This window comes from Hetaerina americana, unplaced genomic scaffold (assembly GCF_022747635.1).
Source record: "Hetaerina americana unplaced genomic scaffold, ioHetAmer1.1.p SCAF_1, whole genome shotgun sequence".
Lineage (NCBI taxonomy): Eukaryota > Metazoa > Arthropoda > Insecta > Odonata > Calopterygidae > Hetaerina > Hetaerina americana.
In genome coordinates, this window is record NW_027286069.1 from 73,388,414 (window position 1) to 73,414,287 (window position 25,874).

Here is a 25,874-nt window from a genome sequence, read left to right on the forward strand (position 1 = left end):
TTGGGTTTAGGAAGGGGAGAGGTACACGTGATGCCATTGCAGTACTGAGAGTATTAATCGAGAGGAATATAGTATAGAACACGACCAGGAGGTATTTGCCTGTTTCGTAGATTTCGAAAAGGCGTTTGATGTAGTGAATTGATAGAAACTAATGAATATATTAGAAACTAATGAATATATAGGCTTATCCGCAACCTGTACATGTCTCAGACTGCTCAATTGCGGGTGGGAAACGGGGAGTCCGGATGAGCAGTGTTAGGAAGAGGTGTAAGGCAGGGTTGCCCATTATCACCGTTGCTGTTCAACCTGTATGCAGAGGCAATGATTAAAGAGGCATGGAAGAGGAAGAGGAAGAACTGGAGGTAGGAATGAAAGTGGGCGGGGAATTCGTAAAATCAGTTAGGTTTGCTGATGACCAAGCTTTAGTTTGTCAGTCAGCCAAGGGGTTTCAGGCAATGCTTAGTGAATTGGAAATTCAGTGCGACAGGTATGGGATGAAAATCCATACTAATAAAACAAAGGTTATGCGATTTTCTAGAAAGAAAAAGGCTAAGCTAAACATTAAAATAGGAGGGCAAAAACTAGAGAAGATAGAACAGTTCACGTATCTCAGTAGTGTTTTGGACCGGTCAAAGTAGTAGGGACGTAAGGAGAAAAAATTGCGCCAGGCAAAGAGGTTTTAACCGGGAAGAGGGAGTTGATGACAGGGACGTTGAGTAAGGATGTTAAGAAAAGACTCGTAAAAACTTTTATATGGAGCGTAGCTATGTACGGCGCGGAAACGTGTTAATTGAAACAGGAGGATAGACGTAGATTGGAGGCTTTTGAAATGTGGGTGTGGAGAAGAATGGAGAAGGTGAAATGGACAGAGAAGAAAACAAACGAGGAAGTACTTGGTATGGTGTGCGAAGAGAGGGGTTTGTTGGGAGAAATCCTATGGAGGCAGGAAAAGTGGCTGAAGGGGGTATTGACCGGCAGTGGGATGTTGAAGACTGTAATTGAGGGGAAAATGCTAGGCAAACGAGGAAAGGGAAGTAACAGAATAGGGATGTTGGACAGGATGAAGGGAGGAAGAAAGTACTCAGAGCTGAAGAGGGACCTGATGTAGAGTAGGATGTTGTGTTTTGCTAGGGGCCACAAATTATTTAATTAGTAATTACGTCCATCCAAAAACCTACCTTAACCGGTAGATTACCTAATAATAAAAATAATACTATATATATGTGTACCCGACCTGGTAACCGAAAATTCACTTGTATTTAAACCATAAACAGTAACCGACCCGAAGGTCGGTTTGGTAGGTGATGGCCGAGGTCACCCAGTACTAAGCCCGACGGCGTGTGAAATTCACACATCAGCGTTGGGGAGCCAGTTCCTTTCCCTGTACTGGGCCTGGTTTTCCAGGAGGATGTTACCCAAAAAATCATGCATCTTACATATGTATAACATATATGTATATATATATATATATATATATATATATATATATATATGTATGTATAAGGAAAAGTTATATCTGTATATATATATATATATATATATATATATATATATATATATATATAAGTGATGGTGTCACGTTAAAAACACTATTGAGGAAGGCAACGGGAAACCACCTCAATTACCATTCCCTAGAAAAATATGATGGACAATAGAGATATTTTGAGTCCTGGCAACCACGGGGCTCGGCCCAATCGGCCGTGTGTCGTGCCCGGCAGCTGGGGAGGCAAGGCTTCCGCGGTCGTCATCCCACGAAACCCTTGCAAGGGAAAACCAGCAGCAGCAGGACAGAAGACGCAGGAGAAGAAGACCACATTAGTTAGAATAGGAACGTGGAATGTTAGGACAATGATGAGGACAGGGAAATTGGAGAATGTTAAGCGAGAGATGGAAAGAGGAAATATAGATATTTTAGGTGTATGCGAGGTGAGATGGAAAGATAGCGGGGATTACTGGAGTGATAAGTATAGAATAATATACAGCGGTGGGGACGAGAGCCAACGAGGGGTTGCCATAGTATTAAATGAAGAGGTAGGAAGAAGCGTAGTCAACATAGAGCAGGTAACGGATAGAATACTACTAGTGGAGATAAAAGCAGAACCGACGAACTTAGTTATTATTCAGGTATACATGCCACCGAGTAACCATAAGGAAGAAGAGGTCGATAAGATATACGATCAGTTAGAGGACATAATCGCGTGTGTTCCTGCAGGGAAACATTTGATAGTGATGGGGGATTGGAATGCGACGGTAGGCGAAGGAAGAGATGGTGATGAGGTGGGCGACTACGGTTTGGGCACGAGGAATGACCGCGGGGAGAAAGCAGTTGAGTTTTGCAGGAGGCATGGTTTAGTCATCACCAACACTTGGTTTAGACACCACAAAAGACGCAGGTATACATGGATAATGCCAGGTGACTCAGAAAGGTATCAACTAGATTATATCTTGGTTAGACATAGGTTTAGGAACAGTGTGATAAATTCCCACAGCTTACCGGGAGCGGATGCGGACTCTGACCACAATTTAGTTGTTATGAAATGTAGCGTCCGTTTCAAAAAGATAAGGCAGGGGCGGCGAGTTAGAAAATGGAATGTAGAAGCATTAAATGGGTTGAAAAGGAAGGAATACAAACAGGCGGTAGAGAAAATCATGGAGGATGGTAAAGGGCTTATTACTATCGAAGAAAAATGGGAAATGATCAAAAAAGGGTTGTCTAAAGCCGCAAAAGACACTATTGGAACCGTTAACGCTAAAAGGACTAGGAAACCATGGATCACGGATGAGATGATTACAAAGATGGATGAGCGGCGAAAATGGAAGAATGTCAATACAGAATTAGGCAAAATGAAGTACAAAGAATTGAACAATAAATTGAGGCGGGCAACAAATAAGGCAAAAGACGCATGGTGGAAGACGCAGTGCGAGGATATGGAAAGTCTCCAGAGGAAGGGTGAAATCGGTGCGCTGTACAGCAAAGTTAAATCGTTATCGGGAAGTAAGAAAGGAAGAGCTATGCTAATAGTTAGAGATAAGGCGGGTAAGGTAATAGTTGACGCAGGAAAGATCCAAGAGAGATGGAAGGAGTATATAGAAGAACTGTATAGTAAAGAACTCAGACCAACACAGTTAGACATTGAAAAAGAAAATGACGTAGAGGAAGACAGCTTAGGTCCAGGCATACTAGACAATGAGATAGAAAGGGCATTAAGGGAGATGAAACTAAATAAGGCCGTGGGGGTAGATAACATTCCCGTGGAACTTTTAAAATGCTTAGGAAAATGTGGGAGGAAGAGGCTATATGGGCTGATCCGTAGTATTTATGAGGAGGGAATCTGGCCGGAAGACTTCGTGAGATCAGTTTTAGTTCCGATTCCGAAAAAGGTAAAGGCCACGTCATGTGAGGACTATAGGACAATTAGTTTGATATCCCACGCAGCTAAAGTTGTTCTCAGGATCATAAACAAAAGGATAGAGAGTAGGGCAAATGATTACTTAGGGGATGATCAGTTTGGGTTTAGGAAGGGGAGAGGTACGCGTGATGCCATTGCAGTAATGAGATTATTAATCGAGAGGAATATAGAACACAACCAGGAGGTATTTGCCTGTTTCGTAGATTTCGAAAAAGCGTTTGATAGACTGAATTGGGAAAAACTAATGAGTATTCTGCAGAAAATAGGAATAGATTGGAGGGAAAGGAGGCTAATCCGCAACCTGTACATGTCTCAGACTGCTCAGGTGCGGGTGGGAAACGGGGAGTCAGGATGGGCAGTGTTAGGAAGGGGTGTAAGGCAGGGTTGCCCATTATCACCGCTGCTGTTCAACCTGTATGCAGAGGAAATGATCAAAGAGGTATGGGAAGAACTAGAGGTAGGAATGAAAGTGGGCGGGGAATTCGTAAAATCAGTTAGGTTTGCTGATGACCAAGCTTTATTTTGTCAGTCAGCCAAGGGGCTGCAAGCATTGCTGAGTGAATTGGAAATTCAGTGCGACAGGTATGGGATGAGAATCAACATTAATAAAACAAAGGTTATGCGATTTTCTAGAAAGAAAAAGGGCAAGCTTAACATTAAAATAGGAGGGCAAAAACTAGAGCAGGTAGAACAGTTTACGTATCTCGGTAGTGTTTTGGACCAACACGGTCAAAGTAGTAGGGACGTAAGGAGAAGAATTGCGCTAGGCAAAGAGGCTTTCACGAGGAGGAGGGAGTTGATGACGGGGACTTTGAGTAAGGATGTTAAGAAAAGACTCGTAAAAACTTTTATATGGAGCGTAGCTATGTACGGCGCGGAAACGTGGTCATTGAAGCAGGAGGATAGACGTAGACTGGAGGCTTTTGAAATGCGGGTGTGGAGAAGAATGGAGAAGGTGAAATGGACAGAGAAGAAAACAAATGAGGAAGTACTTGGTATGGTGGGCGAAGAGAGGGGTTTGTTGGGAGCAATCCTATGGAGGCAGGAAAAGTGGATGAAGGGGGTGTTGACCGGCAGTGGGATGTTGAAGACTGTGATAGAGGGTAGAATGTTGGGCAAAAGAGGAAAGGGAAGGAACAGGATAGGGATGTTGGACGGGATGAAGGGCGGAAGAAAGTACTCAGAGATGAAGAGGGACCTGGTGTAGAGTAGAATTTAGGGTTGTGTTTTGTTAGTAGTCACAAAATATTTGTTTGGTAGTTGTGTCCATCGAAAAACCTACCTTAACCGGTAGATTACCTTAAAAAAAAAATATATATATATATATATATATATACACATATATACAGATATAACTTTTCCTCATATCTGTTTCTATATAAATGAATATATATATATATATATCTTTATATATATAAATATATATATTATAAATATATATATATATATGCATACATATAACACTTTTTGAAAGTCTCACGGACGTGAATAATAATGTATAACACTTAGCACTAGGGGACACAGACAAAAACACAGAAACACACAAAAAAGAGACTCACTATTTTTCGAATTTTCGGTGGTCGTTGCCACCTTATTTCTTGGTCTTGCAGAGAAGAAATTCCTGTCAAAACAACCACTGAAACCTCTATTGTGGCTCAGATACATCGATGATATCTTCCTCCTCTGGCCACATGGTACCGATTCCCTGAAAGCTTTCATTTCCGACCTCAATGCTTCGTCCTCTGTCTCCTTCAGTTCTACAGTTTCCTCCTCCCAAATCACCTTCCTGGATGTAAATGTTACATTAAGAAACCAAACATTTCACACCTCTGTACATATTAAACCCACAAACAAACAGCAATACTTACACTACAATAGTTGCCACCCATATCACACAAAACGCTCCATTCCTTACTCCCTATCCATAAGAGGACTCAGACTTTGCAGTGACCCTGGTTCCCTTGATTATTCCCTTTCAAGTCTACACTGTTCCCTCCTCAAAAGAGGTTATCCCGAATCCCTCCTGAAAAAAAGAATCCGAAAACATGCGTACACTCCCAAACCTTCCTCCACCGCGGAACCCCACCCTCTCTCAATTTGCACAACATACTTCCCGGGCTTAGAATCTATACGATCAATCCTAAAAGACCTCTACCCTATCCTAAAAAATCATAATGCCACCGCCAACCTTTTTCCCAAATGCCCCTCAGTTACTTTCAAACGCCCCGCCAACCTATCCGATCTCTTCAAATCAACAAATCCACTCCTTAAATCCCCAACCCGTCCTAAAACCACTCCAACGCCATGCAATAAACCCCGATGCAAAACATGCCCTATTTTCAAAACCAAAATCCCATCCCTCTCCTACCCGCTTTTTAACTCTCTCCCACCAATTCCCTCCTCTACTTGCACATCTAAAGGCAGGGCAAAGTTGGCACTTCAGAAGAAGTCCTTCTGAAGTGCCAACTTTGCCCTGCCTATTATATTGGGCAGTGCACCACACCCCTCAATATCAGAATCAACAACCACCGAGACTCATGCAAAAACTCTTCCTTAATTGATATGCTCCCTATCCCCAAACACGCCTCCGAACACAACACTCCCTTTGATAAATGCTATAGTGTATCCATCATAGCATCCCTCCCACCCTCTGATCCTCCACTGAAACTGAAAACATTAGAGCAATCCTTCATCTGGCTCTTGGAGTCCTGGAATTGGCCAGGAATCAACATTAGGCACTAATTACCCTGCTCTAATTATATTTTCATCCCCCTTCCACCCCCATCACCTTCTACATTTCCCCCACCCTTCTAACGCTGCCCCTCCAAACCCGTCCCTTCGGAATTCTCTCCCCACCTTCCCCTTCCATCCATCGCTCCAGCCCTCGTATTCCCTTCAGTTCTGTCCCTCTCTACCTTGATAAAGGTGGCAACGACCACCGAAAATTCGAAAAATAGTGAGTCTCTTTTTTGTGTGTTTCTGTGTTTTTGTCTGTGTCCACTAGTACTAAGTGTTATACATTTTATATATATATATATATATATATATATATATATATATATATATATATATATATATATAACAGTGATTTTACCTTAAAAGCCATTTTTCATTATCAAAACCATTTAAGTTTATGAATAAAACAATGGCTAAAAACAACTAATTAACGTGTTCGTATCCTTAAATTTAAAAAAAGAGTTCGTTGTAGAATAGTTATTAATAAATATGATTATCGAAAACTGTAATGATATATTCTCTCGCCTTTCAGGAACTATTGTTTGTGGATGAAGATATGGAGTGAAATGAAGCAAAGCGGACAGTTTCAATAGTGTTAGCACAAATGATCCTTTCCCTCTCCTCGAGCGGATTTTAAGCTTGAAAATACACTGAAAATTAAACACTTCGGTCCGTTCACGTCGAAAGTTATCTCATTTGATCATAATTATGCATAGCTTTGAAATGACACTTTTTTCTTACGGAAAATTTAAACCATTTTTTTCCTATAATGTCTAATTTCAAATAACGTACCATTTAATTGTACAGTCCATCCTTAAACATTCCAAACACATACTGGTCTTGAAATAAAACGGTTAGAAAAACGACGAGGATGCGGTTTTTTGTCAGCGGACCCGAAACTATTGCTTCGATAGCATTTCGATCAATAGTCGCTTACAAACTGCATAAATTTCCAACCGACTGACAAAAACAAACACAGAAGCTTCACTGAATGCGGAAGTTATCTATTGGACAACGAAAAACTGAGGCCTAAGTGAAAATTCACGCTATTTTGTTATTTAATAGTTATTCTAGTAACAATCGTGATACCGCCGTTGATCATCACTAAAAATCACCACCATTTGGACATAGACTAAATACATTTTACAAAATGTGTATTCAAGTGACACATTATTTTGTAAACTGTTCCTGAATCTTCTTACAACAATTAAAGGTGGTTGATTTTCTTAAAAGTTATAAATGAGACAGGCGGGTTATTAAGGAACGTATTTTTTGTCATTTGATATTTAGTAACCTGTAAATCCATAATAGATTGAGTATTCTCATGCAATAATTCGTAATTTGCCTCGTGTGTTAAAATAATACCTGAAAGCCGATCAGGTCAAGTATTTTTAAGAAAATCGACGCGGACACGTCATAGGACTGTTTCAAGAACCATATCCTCAAATTTAGTAGTCGCTGTATTCTTTCAAACGAAATACTTCCATTTCACTGATAGTATTTTACCAACTTTCTAGTGCAAGACGTGATTCGAAGAATAATACCAAATCAACTATTTCCCATTAGGAGAATCTAATAAAATGATGTCCATAAAATAATCATGTGTCATACCAGCTATAAATGGTAAAATGCTCTCAAAATTGTATTATATAGCCATCTATATCAGTGATAACCAAACTGAAGTTTCACTCGGATATACCCTACTAGATATTTGAGGTGAATACTTCAGTTTCGTGATACCGGCATACTGACCATACTTCCCTTTCATAATCAGAAGTCTAAGAAAAATATTCTTCACTCGATCCTTATTTAGATGAAAAATAGTGTTAATTATTTATATCGAAGCTGTTATTAGATGATCAAATATTCTAAGCATCGCCGATAACTGAAAGATACTGCAACTTGGGTGATATTAGCATTAATTGCATCTCAATTAAAATGTCGAGATAGGAAAGATACCTACTACTTGTTAACAACGAAGGATTCAATAATGAATATTCTATAATTTCAATCTTAAAATAATAGGGCAATTATTCTGTAGCCATTGTCCTTATCCGACACTGTATGATGATGCTTGTTATCAGTCCTTACATACATTCCATTTAAACGCCCGATAAAAATATGCATTAGGACCTATGGTAGGAAAAAACATGTCATTAAACTGACTACAAGATTACATTAACAATAGCCAATATTTGTCGTTCAGTTAGGATTGAAATTAGCGTTCAAGAAAAATGCTAAATGATAATACATTCGTGCACTCATAATACAATAAAACAGTAAATCTCCACCAATAATAGTTTGCAATTACAAATATTCTGATTTTCCATATTATCTGATAAGAATTAATCTTGTAACTCGCGACCAATGTGATGCACCTATCGGTAGACTTTTGAGGCAGTTTAAAACATTGAAATAAAGGGAAATTTATAGCGACTTACTAGGTAATTACCTTCAGTAAATGAATTATTAAGTATTCCACAGCAAATTTAAATATATCAACAGATTTACCAAATTTTAACCGACAAAATCTCAGTCACTTCTAATATTTGACTACATTTTAATTTTCTCGCTAACGTAGAGTTATATCCATAAGAAAATAAGCTTTGTCTCAAAGGGTAAACGAAATCAATAGAAACATAAACGGATCGTCCGCGAGGACCTCCGACGCAAAAACTTCTCATTCCGCCCACTCGGAGAATGTTGGCGAGAGGAGAGAGGGCAGGAGCGTGATCTCTCAAAGGGAACGTTCTGGGGGAATCGAGGGTTTGTGGCCGGCACAAAATTTCCCGGGAGACCCCAATGCGCCGGCCATCGATGGCCGACGACGCGGGGGACGCCCCGCCACCGGGCGGCGGCAGCACCAGCGACGGCGGCGCCGCGACGGGTGGCAGAAGAAAGAGGCTGGTGAGGTCAAGGAGGGTCTGCGAGACGACGCCGGCGCCACTTTCGGCGACGGCGTGCAACCGGCTGAGGGCGCCGCTGTCGCCCGGGAGACGGATGCCCTTCGGCACCGGGTGGGAAGCGATGGTGAGGGACTCCTTGGTGCACGGCGCGTGGCCCATGTCGCTGAGCGGAGAGCTGCGCGAGTCAGACGAGCAAGGAGGAAACGCAAGGTGAGCACGGCTGCTTTTAGTTGAATACCTTTGGATGAAATGATGTAAACACAATATGACCTGGGCGAACCTGTACGAAAATTTTACAGCGGGCCAATCAGTTAGGGGGAGACTGATTGAGCTGTGTCAGTAGAACAGAAACATAACAAAACTACAAAAAATACTAATTCCCTTGGCACCACAGAAAACAATTTGGTGGATAATTGAACCGACAAAATCAGTCGACGACACACCATGAGGATCGACTCATGGAAGATGAATTTCGGTCGATTTCCCGTTAATGGCGAGTAGCCATTTAGATTTCTTATGACAAAACCAACTATCCAAATACAGTTGTATTAAAATGGTTTTCAAGATCAATTTTCGAGTTCAACACACATCGAATCTTCGAACGCCAGCTGGGGGATGATTTTCAATTGGAAAAGTGAAAATATACACAAATCGCCTATTTTGAAAGTGGAATGCAATAAAATAAAAGATAATTCATAACCACGAGGTGCCACATACACATATCACCCAAACACCTCCTGAATAGAACGGTTTGAAAATCATTCCACCAAAACAAATACTTACGTAGCTGAATCAAGTCAATTTTTAATTAAAAATAGTAGATCTTCATAGAAGGTCCCCGATCCAGAAATAAATAATTAATTTACGTTAACGTTTAAACTTTAATTGAATAATTTTCGTAAAACCACCTCAAATATAAAAATTGATTTTTAACGAACGATTTAAAACCTAATTTATATCTGATTCATAAAAACATCAGAAGCACCCCGCAAAGTAATCCTATGAATTATCTAAGGCAAGCCAAGTGGGCGTCCTTGGATTGGTTACTCACAGTAGAAGAGTTGTAACTTCATAAGGTACTTATTCAAAGTTGTCGAGACCACACGGCATGAGTATTTATTTGCCAGAGTTTCTTCTCGAAATTCCCTTGTGGGAGACAAACTGAGACTGAAGACTCGTGCAATAATACACACTAGTTTATGTCGAAGTGCTCCTCTTGATGGAATCTTAACTCTGAAACCAACCGAATTTCACCCAGTTTAAAAGTGTTTCTTAAGTAAAATTAATAGTTAATTCGACGACAAAGATATAGATGATGGATAAAAAGTAAACAGATTTGTCAGGATAAACAATACTAATAAAAAAACTTTGCTCAAATGCACTAATACGCCTACACGAAATGTTTGATTCGGCACATCTCTGTCATCAATATGACAGAGCAGAAAGCTACTCCATTTAAGACCTCTATTCTTTGAGGACATAATTTGTAATGTTAGCCAATGTGACTTGCATGATTCTAAAGGATACTAATGAACAGTATGACAGCGTGTTTCAAAGGCTGATAGACAATACCGACCAGAAGCACTATTCGTTGAAGGCATTAGTAATAGCAATATATTAGTTATACGAGTAATGAAAATTAATGTAAAATATACCCACCAAAAATTAATTAATAATTATCATCAACCCTTCAATAAAATGGGATTTATTAGGAGGCATGGGTCATTTGTACTTTTTTTTAATTGATAAATTATATTTTGCTGCATAATTTTTCCAGGCAATGTTTTTTTTTTGACTATACGCTCGCTCGCATATGCACGGGCTCTGATTAGAGGGCGCATTTGTGTTCTTACCCTTCAGCATTTTGCCATCTAGGCGCAAAACCCTAAAATACCGAGCACCGTTTAAACCTGATCATTCTGTGTGATTCGCCAGTATCACACCACAAGAGCAATTAAGCTAAATCCTCACTAGCTGAATGACTTGAAACAATAACTATTTACATTAATGAATTATCAGTAAAAATGAAACATTAGGAATACCCTATGTAACATATCTTATAACACCATCGTAAATTCATTGATTAGTTAGCGACTGAAGTTTTCCCTCAACTTTGCCACCTGCGTTCCGTTTTTCAAAGCTACAAATCAATTTAAAACCCCGTGAAGCTTGTTCATTTAGGGCCTACAGTGGCAATAACGTGCCACAGCAGAACACCTGGCTATATTTAACAGGATCACAAGTTTTTTAAAGATTAACATGACACTAATAGCTGTTTTAAGAGGACTTTTTAAGTGTCTCCTAACTTTTTATAACTGGCCTTTGGAATACTATAAATTCAGAAAGAATTTTACCATAATCGCCATAAGGTCGAGAGAGAAAATATTCAGCATAAAAGAGACGAATAGAAAAGAGTGGGCCACAAATCCAAATGAATCAGAAGTGATTTGGAATACGCCTAAAGGAATTGACAAAAATTGAACGAAGGGAATGCATAAAAATATACCAGTGCATTAAAACCATCTATTTCCGAGAAAATTGGAATAGTTTATTTCTTTCTACGTAGCAAAAATGTCGGAAGGATCGACAGAAATAACTGTCATTCAGATAGCAATGGAATTCGTAAATAACTAGGCACTTTTACGAGTTATAAATCGGGGAAGTCAATCATTTTCTATCTTCCTATCCCCGAATGTAACTAGATGTTCGTGACAAACCTTTTCCCGATTTTTTTGCCGTATGTTTGACTCTGATTGGGTGCTCGTCGTCATTGGATCTCGTGCATCATCGTAATTGCTGTGCGTTCCACGGATATCACCGAATTCGGTCCTTCTATAGTTTTAGTTTCCTTTGAACCTGCACGCTCAATGGCTTATACCCAACACGAATTGGCCTCACAACTAAATGTAACATCGACCTCATCGGAAAATTCCCGATGCCCATATCCCTGGATTAAAACAAAAACTTGTCTCTTTTTTTGAATAGATCCGAAGTTTCTAAGAAGTACAGTAATACCTGACTTTTTCCCGTCTAAGTGGCCACCCTCTCCGGATATTTCATATCGTAATATCTCCGAGGGATTATTGAAAAACGTTACGTTATTCGTATAAATACAGTACGTTAACTATGAGGTAATATATGATAGCGACTAAAGATCGATTGAATACGCATGCATTAAAATATGCAGTAAGTTAGTATTGATTAAGCCTGTTTCATCAGTATCGGGAGCAATTTAGTCTATTAATTCTAGAGTCAACCAGAATGAACCCTATTAGTTGGCAAATGTCACCAAAACTTTATGCATATGAATTAAAACAAAACATAAAAAATCTTGAAATCTGATTGTGACTATAAATTCATCTCCGCTATGCAATATGCACATATCAATAAACTGGCCACCAGCTGGTGCATCAGCCATGGGAAGGACATAAAGGGAAATTCAAATTATAGCTCGCGCATCGGCAATATCGTGTTGTAAATTCACACAATGTCGTGGATTTGAATGGAAAAAATAAATTAACGGGACCAACAGCCCAGATTATGAACCTATGCTTCCGCAGCGCAAAATATTTATGGTCACGTAGTAGGATACTAAATATATAATCAGTATCTCTAATATCATTTCACAATGGAAGGAAAAATTATTTTTTTGCCCTCAAGTTACAGCGAAAACATGTGAATCAAGGCCTTTAGGTACACGCATCAGTAAATATCATTCAACGCATTTAATTTATTACGCCAGACTCGTATGAAAAAAGAATACATTAACTTGTGTTTGGCCAACGTACGTCCTTTCTACAAGAGTCAGTAACTTATGACCATGTCACAAACCTCCATTAGCGTCAGTAATATTTCAAAGGTCACCAACGCTAAAAAAATAACTAATTTCAAGAGAATGTGAACTCAAGTGAAAAATTTTCTTTCTCCCATAACTATATTCGAAACTAGTAAAATTGGTGTAGCTCGCCGGATAACCTCCAGAACAGTTTTCGATGCTGTATTTTTATATAAAGCTACTTGAATTAAGCATTGGCGATACTTAAAGGCAATAAATTTCCGCATTTCTTGCATGCTACCTGTATTGTAACCACCAATACGCCCAGAAAAAAGGTTGCTCATTAGAGCGTAATATCAACGAAGAGCACGCTAATGGATAAGACAAAAGAAATGCGAAATACACGTTCTGTCATGCAGAAACCACCGAACTGGTTCCGTTAGAGTCTCACATATCCTTGGAAAAAAACAATTTTCTAGACTTATTTACTTTTTTCGAGATCTACTTAGAGATATTAACATACCTAAAAACAATTTGTTTAAGATTCGACAAAGGTCATACTCACCACGCTTACTGAAAGATCAAACTGTGCATATCAAAAAGGACAAAATGGAGGAACCTAATTGACATATTTACAGTAAATATTTACACAGCAAAACGTCTAAAAACCAAATTCTTACATATTAGGTTGTGAACACAGTGGCCAATGAGTACTTTAGCGACACCTGTGCTACTTTTGTAGAGATATTCATTTTCACATTCCTTCCGAAAGAAATAGCAAAAAAGTAACATAAAACAGCCTCAGTCACATATTGTAAAAATAGACAAGTAGTCGGTGTTTTAAAAAGCATATAAATATAATTATATTATATATATATATAATTATATTATATAATTATATTATATATAATTATATAATATATATATATAATAATATTATATATATTATATATATAATATTATATATAAAATACATACATACATATATTAAAAGGTACAGCATTCGTTTAAAAAGACATAAATTAGTTTGCAGCTCTTTAAAATAAACATGATTTAAAATGCTAAATCAAGAAGAACGGGCGCAAGTCAGAGCCTGGATAGATAAACTTAATATTTTGCGATTTCTAACGACATGAAATGATAAGTAAAACATTAATCGAATGACACGAACGAAAAAGTATTGTCCCTTACGGATATTGTTGCCGAAAAGGTAGTACAAACAATCATTAAAACTAATACCTTATTGAAGGAGTGCAGTTAATATCATTCTGCGCGATTCAAAACATTTAGTAGAAAAATAGGTCATACACTAATCTCAGTAGGTTTCTAAAATAGTTCAATTGCAGAAGTATGTTTGGGAGAGCTTCTTTAGCCTGAATCACATTCTTTAAGACTTATGAAACAATGTCGAAGCAATATACATAAATATCTTATGTTCTTCTCAATAGCTTTCTTAAGCTCCTCAAAATTTCTCCTCGCCTCATCCCGTAAAATTAGTCTACTTAATTCCTCTCTAATTTAACACTCCCCTCTTTGTCACAGCATTTGAAATCCCACAAATGCTTAATGTCTCCATTCGACGCTTCTGTCAATTCCGACTAACTACCACGCTCCACAGTTTTTCCGATCTGTCTAACAATTCTACTTCGATTCAATTCCTATCTATTCGCCTGATTTCCGCCATCTGCCATCAAGGTCACATCTCAAAACCCACCAATTTACGTCACTCGTTCTCCAGACCAAGTTTCTCAAACCAGAAAATAATTTTACTTTTTTTGAGAGCTTGATTCTCCCAGGTTTTGTTTTTATTTTGTTATCTCTGATTCACCACATTTGCTCTTTATACATTCATTTGCCGTCGTGTAAGAATGTTTCATGTCGGTTTTAGCCTCCGCATGTCGCCCAGTGTTATTGATATTGAAACATACAATAAAATCCAGCCCACGAACAATGCATAGTTATTATATATTCTGAGATGTACCAAACTACAGCCATCATTCGTTTGATTTTTAACTGGGTTGAGATGTTCGAGGTTTTCGCTCAACGTTATTTCTTTCAGGGTAATTTAGGTTTAATTTAGCATCAAAAATTCTTCTGAAAGACCTGGCATCTAAATGGCGCTTATCCTTTATGAGCCTCACTCAATGTTCGCTTCCACTCATTTCTGCCGCCATTATGCAACGCAAGACTTACACAAAGAAATTTTAGCAATGATTTGCCATGACGAGAAATGCATATAATATTTCTAACGTCGATGAACAAATTTGAATGGTGGAAAACATCAGTCATATTTAGGGAATTTTCCTGCAATTTATTGGAGATGCGCTTACCAAGGTCGCAACTTGCTTCAGATTAATCACTACGAAAGAAAGAATTTCAATCAAAATCCAGGACTTAGGAAGTTCCAGTAGGCAGATACGGAATAAGTTCTTTCAACATTTCTTGGATGTATAACAGTAAAACAAAATCAAGAATTAAAAAAAAATATTCCACTTTATTTTTCTCGGCGTCTTTACCAACATGTACTCGGGAAATTTAGAAATTTTCATATTTAATCCCACCCATTGTATTTTTTTCACATAATAACCTGATTCTTCTTACATTTAATCAGGTATATTTCCTTAATTAAATTTTTAATCAAACTTGAATTAATGTGTTCTCCGCCGCGTTTGAAAGTTTTAATTCCACCATTGTACTCCTAGCAATATTGCAGCGACCCATTTCGGTAATGCCTCTCCTCCCGTTTTACGCTTCCACCCTGGTAACCTGCATCGTAATGGCGGGGTGGATGTTATCTCTTGAGGAAAGTTATTTCTTTCCTCTCCCTTCGACCGTGAATTCTCGGCGCTATTTTGATCATGGCTTAATAAATTCCGCAGCATAGTAGAGGCAGAAGTCGATATCATCGTGCGACTGCCTGAAACTAAGGAGACACTTGAAGTGGATTAGGGGGAGGACCCTGCCCCGAGGACCGATCTCCCCCGAGGCTGAGTTTTAGAATTTGATCCATCGCCGAGCATTTGGTAATATTTTGTTTTGGGATCATAAAAAAAAATTATAAATATATTTGAGTAGGAAAAATGGGTCGCCGAGTTGCTTTCTGATACACGCCGTAGTAAAAAAATTCGAGAACCCTACGCAAGATATTAACGGGGCAAATTCAAGCTCACTACGGTTACCCGCTGACGAATGGAGGAACTCAACGTGTCTACGTGGTCGAGAGCACGAAGCGCATGCAAATTTGTAGGCTTTCCAGAGCCATGGATGTTGACTCGATTACCGAGGAAATTTGCCCGGTAGCTGCCACTGAATGCAGTACCTACTAGAATCACTGGACTTATTCATTCGCTTTTTCCCCTTCGCCCTAGGGTCATTTTCGAAAGCACGTCTTCAGCCTACGTTCTGAACAAACAATTAAATGGGCCGCATTCGCTCTGTTGCATGTATCTGGGGCCCCTTCACATTTTCACAGTTTACACTATCTTTCACTCAACCAACAAAATTGATTTTGAGACCTCTAGGCAAAATCAATCAATCATGCCCATCTATCTTCTTGTTTCAATTTATGAAAAAGCATTCGGTTTCTAGAAAGGCCACATCCACTAAAACTTTTTTACTTTGCATTCTATACATTGTACTGAGAGTAAGTAACCGCTGTGAAGAGAGCTCGGTATATCAGACCACTTGAGGTGATAATGGAAGGGAAAGGGCATAGAACTGCGTAATTTTTATGGTGACCCCAATCTCAAAAGGGTGATTAATATCCCATTCAGACTACGCCGTAGCATTTAAACTGCAAGGCATCCTTGCGCAAATTATACGGGAAATGGTTTGACCCTGATAAAAAAAGCCTTTCATGAGTAGATCTCGAATCCAAATTATTCAACATAATTTCTATATTTTATTAGTTTCAAATTACTTCATTTGCGACACAATTTTTTTTCTAAAAACTGAACTCATTACTAGCTATAAAAAGGAATATCTCTGAAACTGAGTTGTGAAATTGTGAAACGCACGATGACAGGCAAAATGAAGACCAACGAAAATAAATTTTATATTATTTACCAAAATTATCCAAAGGTTGAGGTCACGTGTTTTGCGTGTTTTTTTTAAACGGACCCTCTAATAGGCTAAAAGTTGTAAATACGGCAATTAGCGTGAAAAATGGGTGTATCTTGCGAATGATGAGGACGGTTCGAGCTAACCTGGTCAAACGTGTAAGTCTGAATACTCGGATCCATCTGTCATTTCTTTCGTTAGACAGCCTCAGTATATGTTTGCCAATAGAGGAAAATAACCTTAGCTGCTGGATGCGCCCCGTTACAAAGTTAAAAAAAACACTAAAAAGACCTTATTATCAATGTTAGATTTGAAAAAAATAATTATACATTATATGTGAAAGAATAAAAAACATAAATTTCAAGTTAAGAAGTTCCGACAGTACATTTTACAGAATAATTCAATGTATCACTAGTTTCACGTTGATGTCACGAAGAGAGAGTACCGATGGCAGTAGCTGACATATTTAAGTAGACCGGTGGGTAACATACTCGCCGACTCGCTGGTTTCCAATTTTTTGCTATTTTGTTGCGGTATGTTTTCGCGTCGGAGTTAAATGACAATTTAACTTCGTGTTAAACTCACAATTCCGCATTCAACACGACATACGTATATTAGCAGTTAGGGCATGCACGTCGTAATATTAGGTATTCTTTTTTTACGGTTGAGTTTATGCTCCGATACGACTTCAAAACTTCAAAGCACTTCACAAACGCCGCAATTACTACCTCTCGCAAATTCTCTCTACGCCTCACAGTCGAGAAACTTATTTATCGGCTGCAAACTTAATATAAAATTAATGCGTGAAAAAATACTACTGAAATTTAAATAAATACATTTAAACTATTGGGATTTTTAATTATTTATTTATCGACTTAATTGGGCGAGGTTGAGACTAATAGTCCCTTCTTCCACCTAAACGTTACATTGCAGACATTAAATTGCAGACAATTATGTACAACCATTTGGGATTTGAGTGTCCATTAGGGAGAGAGTTGAACCATTGACCGAATGGCCCAAGTTCGATTCCCCAGAATTTCTGTGGGCAGGCTTAGCTTCACCCAAGCTGTGTGCTTTTTCGGGTGCCAGTTCTTCCAGGGAAACCACGGACGGCAAAAGGAAAGGAACTGGTCCCCCCACCCCGATGCGGGATCGAGATGGTGCGGGGGCTAACGTACTGGCTTCCCAACCAGAGGGCCCGGGTACAAATCCCGGCGGTGTTGAATACTTTTCAGAGGTATCTCGATCCCTACTTGAAGTGCTTTGTGGAGGGCACTTTGAGTGAGTACGCCGTCCGTCGGATGGGACGTTAAGCTGCGGACTTCTTGGCGCCTTTCGTAAAGAGTAGGCTAATGCCGACGCCGGGTTTCTCTCCACCCTCCATCCTTTCCTGTCCATCCCCTATGGCGCAAATGACCTTAGTTGTCGGTCGCCTCCCCTAAATACTACTACTACATACTTAATTAATCCTCAATTGACTGGGTGTTTAGGGTATTAGTTACAGTGGCTTGCCGGTACACCATTGCCACACGAGTGATGTTATTAGTTATTTCAGAAACATGTAATTTCTTATTTCAATACAGAATAATTGACTTTATAGACGCTATAAAACTCTTAAGTCCAAAGAAATAAACTCCTGAGAATATTTTAAACGTAGGATACATATCGACTTCAGCAAAATCCATTTATCTTTCTTTATGAGTTGCAAGCGCTACGCATGGAGGAATTTTGAACATTGCAGGAAATACTTGAGGAATATGTCCTCTCACTGTGCACGTATGCACTACCAATTTAGAAAGACGCACTTAATATGCAAAAATAACTGCCGAGTAATAATTATGATTGATTCATACGAATTTGTCAAATTTACGTAAATTAAAGCCAAAAAATGAGAAATTATTCCGGAATATTTTTTCTCAAATGATACATGATTTAAAAATCTGCCGCAATGAGAAAATTCCTTTTGCTGTTAAAAACTCATTAGGAAGGGTTCAGTGAAATTTCAATTGAATCAACGATTGAAAATTTCGATTTCAATGTGAGATATTACATATTACAGAGGGCCTATAGGGAAATTAGTAATTTAATGGCAAATTACCTGCGTATCAGTATTTTTTTTAGAATGCCATAATGATTTAAATGCATTAGAATAGTAATTATAATATATAATGTGTTTTATATTTGTTGGGATTAAATACGTAATTACATTTCGGAGTAATAAAAACTATTAGCAAATTTATTGTTAAATTATGAGTATCGCTTAGTTAACTAAGCCATCTGTAACCGTTTAGCAGCCATGAAATTGAGATTGCGTAACAGAGTATCTCCGAGTTTTTCCACTTCAAATTTCTCTTTTTTAACACTTGAGTTTGTTAATATCCTCAATGTACAATGGTTGATCTCCAAAGAAATTATAACTATCCTCTGCCGTACGTATTATGGTTTCCCGAGGGCTAAATGCATACAGACAATTAAAAAAAAGCGTTAATCCTATTCATTTTATCATTCGATCGATAGTAATAAAGAATTAAATGTAGGTACTTTTCGTACTCCATCTCTATTTACGCAAAATTTTCCAATAATTTATCTGCACAAAGTTTACTTTATGCAGCTGACAAAATTTGAAATGCTCGAAAAAAAAGATGGCAATATCCCGAGGAAGTTAATTGTGAATTTTATTTTGAATTTAATCTCAAATCAACGTGTGATAAATTTTACATAGAGCCAGTAAAAAACTACACTGATCAATAACCATTTACATATAACCTTTATGCAATAATTGATTAATGAATCAGACCCAAGAGCATGCAAAAGACTTATTACTTCCATTAGGTTTAGAGGGAGGAATGAGAAACCTGAGTATCTGAAAAGAATTCTCTCAATCACAGTTCCCATTTCCTGCATCCCAAACTGCTTGGACGCATTCTATTTTAGACGCTGTCCTCCGTGTTTGTACGTATATTTTGCATTAGCATTATAGCAGCTAATTTTTAAGCTATCCAGATTTCGATCTCATCCAGTAACATAAATAAATATGTACTCTTTATGTTATTTAATTAACTAGACACTAGCCCAATAGCCCGAAAATTAACTGCTATAATGTTTTGCAAACGATACTACTACGGAAACCAGTGTAAAATAGAATGTGTTCCAGCAATTTGAGACAGAGGAAATGGGAACTGTGAGTGAGAAAATCCATCAGTCGTTTTCATTGAATAACATGAAGAAGTCTGTTTATGTTACCTAATGGAATCGAATTTTGAACTCTAGGACTTTTTTCACTCCCACCTTATCGTCCGTATTTTAACCCGAATTTGTTTCAAAAATAATAATAAAATACTCAGGATTTCAAACAAAAGTTTTCGTCAGCTGACAGGACATGTCTTTACCTCTGATATACCATTTCTTTGCAACTGTGGTTGCATTCCTTCTTGCGGTGTAGAATACCGAAAAGTTCTTCGAATGAACGATCCATTTTTGTTCGACGGCTAACTCCATTAAAAAACAAAAACTAAAGGATATGAAATTAAGGCTCGTGGGAACGATAGTGTAATCCATTTAATCTTGCGGGCTTTGAGCCATTCTTAAAAATCCCTTCTCTGAAAAATCGGAGAATACAACACCACCACCACTGGAATTTTCCGAATATCCTCCCAAATGGGAGAATTGGAAAAGTTGATTGTGCATTCGGATGCGAACCAGCAGTCGACAAGACGACCTGGGTAAAGTTCAAAGGTAAAATTCCCACATAGTCAAAATGAATCATCGAAATAGTACAACATCCTTAAGATAATTTATCACAATAAACTCGTTTTCCTACAAAGAATTAAATAGAGCTTATATTTCATCATTGACAACCGTTGGATGATGGTAAATCTTCTACAACACGGAAGTTATATTCGGAAAGGGAAGACGCGACATATCAATAGGATATTATTTCTCCTCGCAACAAAAGAGGAACACACTCCAAAGCAGATGATTTCCAACTCCAAGCCGTACTAATGAGAAAAACTTAATTGTGTATCTGGTTAATTGTATCCATAGTAACTTTGTGGAATTGCTTCATATCAAAATGAAATACACTATGTTATCCCACAGAAGAGCTTTATTGTACGACCCGGGTTTCGTCGAAGATCGTGATATCTGATCAGACGAGGAAAGAAACCTAGACTGGGAATATTCTGTACCTGATGATGTCGATCTTCGACGAAACCCGGGTCGTACAATAAAGCTCTTCTGTGGGATAACATAGTGTATTTCATTTTGAGATTAATTGTGTATGCCACGGAAAACAGATATGGTCGCAACATGAACGTCTTTATTGAAGCGCCCTTTGAAGAATTCCGATATGTCGAACTATTTGCTGCAACCATGGGGACAATGCAGATGATACGATATAAGCATTAAAAGATTTCTTTCATGCCTCCAGCGGAAAATTTAACTGAGGTTGATTTTTAAGCTTAATATTCTATTATATACTTATCTACATTTAACTTGAAGAAATCAAAAACAAATTTGTAGGGGCAATTGGTTCCCGCACAACTTTATCAATTTTCAAGGTTATTTCTCTTGCCATAATTTCTTCTTACATGGCACCGAAACTATTCCACAGGATAGTGGAATTCCACCCGCTTTCTCAAATCTTACGTTTTCGTTGCCTTTTATTATAATCAATACAAATCAAAAGGCAAACAATAAAGGATAAGTGCTACATGAATTTTAAGCTCACTTATATAAGACCGGCATAAGGTAGGAGCATATAGCACTAAACGTTCACAGCCGTCAAAATCTTCCCAAAATAAATTCGAAATTCGATATTAAAGAAACTCTTTTGCCATCAGCTTCCTGGCTGCATCGTTGCAGATTGAGTATAAAATTCTCAATGGTTTCTTCCTCCACATACAGCTTCACTGATAAGGAAATGGCGTCGATTCGACATTAATAAACCTTACCACCATTCATATCAAATTACACCTTACTTTTTCTTCCAAATTTGCGGAAAAGTACACCCCTGATAACTCACGGCAAATCCCCATATAACAATCATTCTTTTTTTCAACTTACCCCGATTTTCCTTTTTTACAGCACGACACGTATTCGACTTGGTGATACACTCGTATCTACGTGTGATGCTCTTTCCATAACGCTACATAATTGCGATAACGATACATATCATCCGACAAATCGCACCGTCCAAATTTGAGTTTAAAGCATTCCAACGGTTATCCTTAAAATAAAATAATAAAAGAAGATGCAATGAGGGACAAGAAATGGATTTTCCGAGCATCGATAATGCTAATATTCTATATCGACGAAACGAAAAATAATCAGACTGTGATATGCTACGTTAATGTAACAATTAATCAAAGGCTGTCCATTTATATCGAGATGTAACTATCTCAATATATTTAAGAGGTTGTCGCGTGATCTGTGACAGATATCAATCGGTGTAAAAGTGGTTAATTTTCTGAAGAACCTAATAAAATTCTGCAACTGATAACAGTACTGCAACGATCAAAGTCGAACTTGGTACAGCCATGATAATTTCTAATCTCCAAACCTCCGTGATTTCTCTACATCGAAAGATAACGAAAACACCTGCGCCATTCAAAAATGGCGATTTATCATGAATAAAATGGCTAATTACAGTAGTATGATTCCAATCGATCACCCGAAAATCCAAAAATATGCCGGAAACTGATTCAATCCTTATCATAAATATTTTCATGAAAATAACGAACTATTCCATTTAATGCGAGGCCGATATCGATTAGCTAGTTGCCAGATGGTTTTAGGTGCTGAAAGTTATTTCACGTCGTGAATTTATTGACGGCGAAGTATCCAATCAATCAAATTCACACAGAACAACATCCATTTCACATGAATCATTCCTTAGGGATATCCATGTTTTATGAGTCTTGCGAACAAAATGCTCCAAATAGGAGTCCTGAGCCGTATCCAGTACTACATATATAAGTCCCCTGTCATTCAAAACTTAATTCAATCACCCCTGGTAAGAGATTTGTCGATGATTGACAACCGTTGGAGCACCAGCTCTTTTTGCTAATCTAGTGATGCGTACGGTACAAATTAAACTCACCGCCCTCTTTTTCCATTTATCATTTTAAAAGGAAATTGAAATTTTATTGGGTTTAAACCTTTTCAATGTTTTTCCTCAACTCTTGCTAATTGTGAATTTGCACGAACCTCCACACAAGATTTTATTGATAATTTTGCAATGAATTTTATTAATGCAAAATTTTTATATTCCAACGTATAATAGGATGCAATATTTTGCATATGAATTAAAAATATTGGCAATGTAAAATTTAATACAATATTCTCCTAAATATTCTTCACCGTGCGTTCTTTAAACAAATCTGCTTACAAATGTGCCTCAAATTTACACTGTCTTCTCTGTTTACCCTAGACATTACTTAACAAAGACTATGGCCAAGTTTTTTTTTAGGTTCTTAAAAAATATTTTCACTTTTACACCGATTGGTATGCGTCACAGATCACGCGACAACAAAAATTATACAAGAACCAAGACTATAGAAGGACTCTGACATACACGTGCGCATTAATTAAAATAAGTTGAAATAATAGAAATTCTTCGAGCCTGTCAATGTAATAATACATTAGAGTACGATTTCCACCAAATAAATAATTTCAGACAAACAAACTTAATTTGCATCATTTTTTCATCTACAGTGTTCAGCAGCAGAAGTATGAAATGATGTCCGATTTCGCAACGATTACTATCTGATGGGCTTGATGAAGTACATCTATCGTATTTTCAACTCGCCATTCATACGTTATGAGCTTTTCTCCACTTTGTTCCCAACTAATACGAAATCCATGCCAGTGTCTTTGTCAGCGAGGAATTTATTATTTTAACTTGCTTTGAATCCTAAATTGTAGGAAATTATTGTTTGGCAAATGCCCTAGCTCTCATCCTTATTTAGTCTATGATAATAGCTGCAGAATTAGTGGAATGCGGCACATTTGGGAATTAAATACATTGAGGGAGGGGATCGTACGTACATGCACGTACGCTGACCAAGCAAAGTCCATTCTTGAAAAGATTAACTATCATAACTTGTACAACAGTGCCGGAACTTGAGGCACTATTTGAAATATATAATAGTTCCTTTAACTTGTTGGAATACATTAAAGAGTAAATGTTTTATATAGTACATACAAACACCGCGATTCATAAATTCCGAGTCAATGAAAAGAGTTAAGAAACACTACCATCCATCACGATTACCATAACTTATTTCTGCGTCATTTTTGCGAACCACTTGAGGAAAACTGGTGTTAACGCAACACTGTTTCACATCCGTAGTTCAGTATTAGATTTTAAATTTACGGCTATTTCGAACGGACGATTTTGCCACAGTGTATGAGAGGGCCTGAAGCAGCGGTAGAAACAAGGGTCTTTTTTTATGACTAGCCAATAAACGAGAGCAAAATTCTCGGTGGGCTAGTGTGTTTACGTCCCATAAATCTCGTCTAAATGATCGCCGAACTGTTTACTTTCAGCCAAAGGAGGAGAATAAAAATTTGTTTCCCCCGATTCGTGGAAGCTATTATGCAGGACACGTATGTTTATGAAACTAAAACAGTATAAAAGTAAAACATGCCAACTGCATCACCGTTTACCTCCAAGGATTTACGAATGAAGTCAATTCATCGACATTAGTCTTCTCAAAGAAGCAGAGATTCTTTTTTCGGTACATTTAACTGTGCTACTTCGGTCATTTGAGTTTATTGATCAAATGTAAATGTTGACACTTGGAAAAAAATTATGCAAAAATCAGTCGATCAAATTTTCTAAATTAGAAAAATCTTGGATACTTTTTCATAAATTTTAAGAAAACAAAAAGCAGTTTTATTGCTCGCAACAACTTGCGTGAAGGACTGTGAAAGAAGGGAAGGTAAGCCAGGTAAAGGGAGGGAAACAATAGAAATTTGGGATGGAATTAACGGCGGTAGAAAAATGGATAGCTAAAAAACTTACGTATTGCAATATGAATTACGGGCTTCAGGGTACTATGTGCCATGTTAGATGATTTAGAAGTGCAGCATTGTACTTGGTTCAGTCAAAAAGCTACTCTAACCCGGTAAAATACAGCTTATAATCTTGAATGACCAATAAAAAATTAAAAGCATAATTTTGCTGAGCACTTTATTTAAGCTCGTAAGGTGTCCTACTGGCATCATAACGGGGGTTACTGAAGACCTTTTGGAGTCCGTGTCATAAATTTTTTTGATATACTTTGGTGCATTAGCACCACCGAAGCAGCCGGAAATATTATGGCCGTATTATAAAACGACTCGTCAAACTTCACTACCAATACTAACGCCATTTTAATATGCCAACTGTCCATATTACGCCATTTCCAGTAAACAACGTTCCTGATAGTGCTACACACAAAATGTACTCCAAAGAGAAGCTTAGGTTACAGTGATACAATGCATCAAACATAGACATGAGTATACCGCATGAGAAGCAATATGCCTGAAAAATGGACAATGGAGAGAAGACTTAAAATATGGCTATAAGCCATTTAAGGCCTTTTGATCTCTCTGATCCATTTAATTACTCCATAATTTTTATTGTTTTGAACTTAATGCTCACTGCATACGTTTCAAAGTTTGGGTTCCGTGTACTCACAGCTGTGGGTGCAGATTATTGATAACTAATAATACGTAGTAATTACTGAAATTTGGTCTTAGAGTATCGGACTTTGAGCTCCACGTGAACTTCTGAACTAGGAAAGAGACTTAAAGAAAATCGATCCTAATTTTACAAAAATTCTTTGAAAGTTTAATTTATTTAACGGTTTTTCTGTAATATCCTATTTAATTTACTGTAATTTTGTGTGTAAATTTTGTTTTTAGCCCTTAAAATATTTATTCAACGAATACTGACATAAAGAGTTCTGATATTAAGCTGAAAAATAATGCAAAGGAGGAAGG

At 37.7% G+C, this 25,874-nt stretch overlaps 1 protein-coding gene across 1 annotated transcript in view; it reads left to right on the forward strand.

The window, feature by feature from the left end:
• Positions 1–9,101: 9,101 nt before the first annotated feature.
• Positions 9,102–25,874, forward strand: part of LOC139693309 (GTPase-activating Rap/Ran-GAP domain-like protein 3) — a 303,563-nt gene continuing 286,790 nt past the window's right edge. The window contains exon 1 of the mRNA XM_071591455.1: positions 9,102–9,262. Within this exon, the coding sequence (XP_071447556.1) occupies positions 9,147–9,262 (116 nt within the window). The 5' untranslated portion in view covers positions 9,102–9,146. The remainder of the gene's footprint in view (positions 9,263–25,874) is intronic.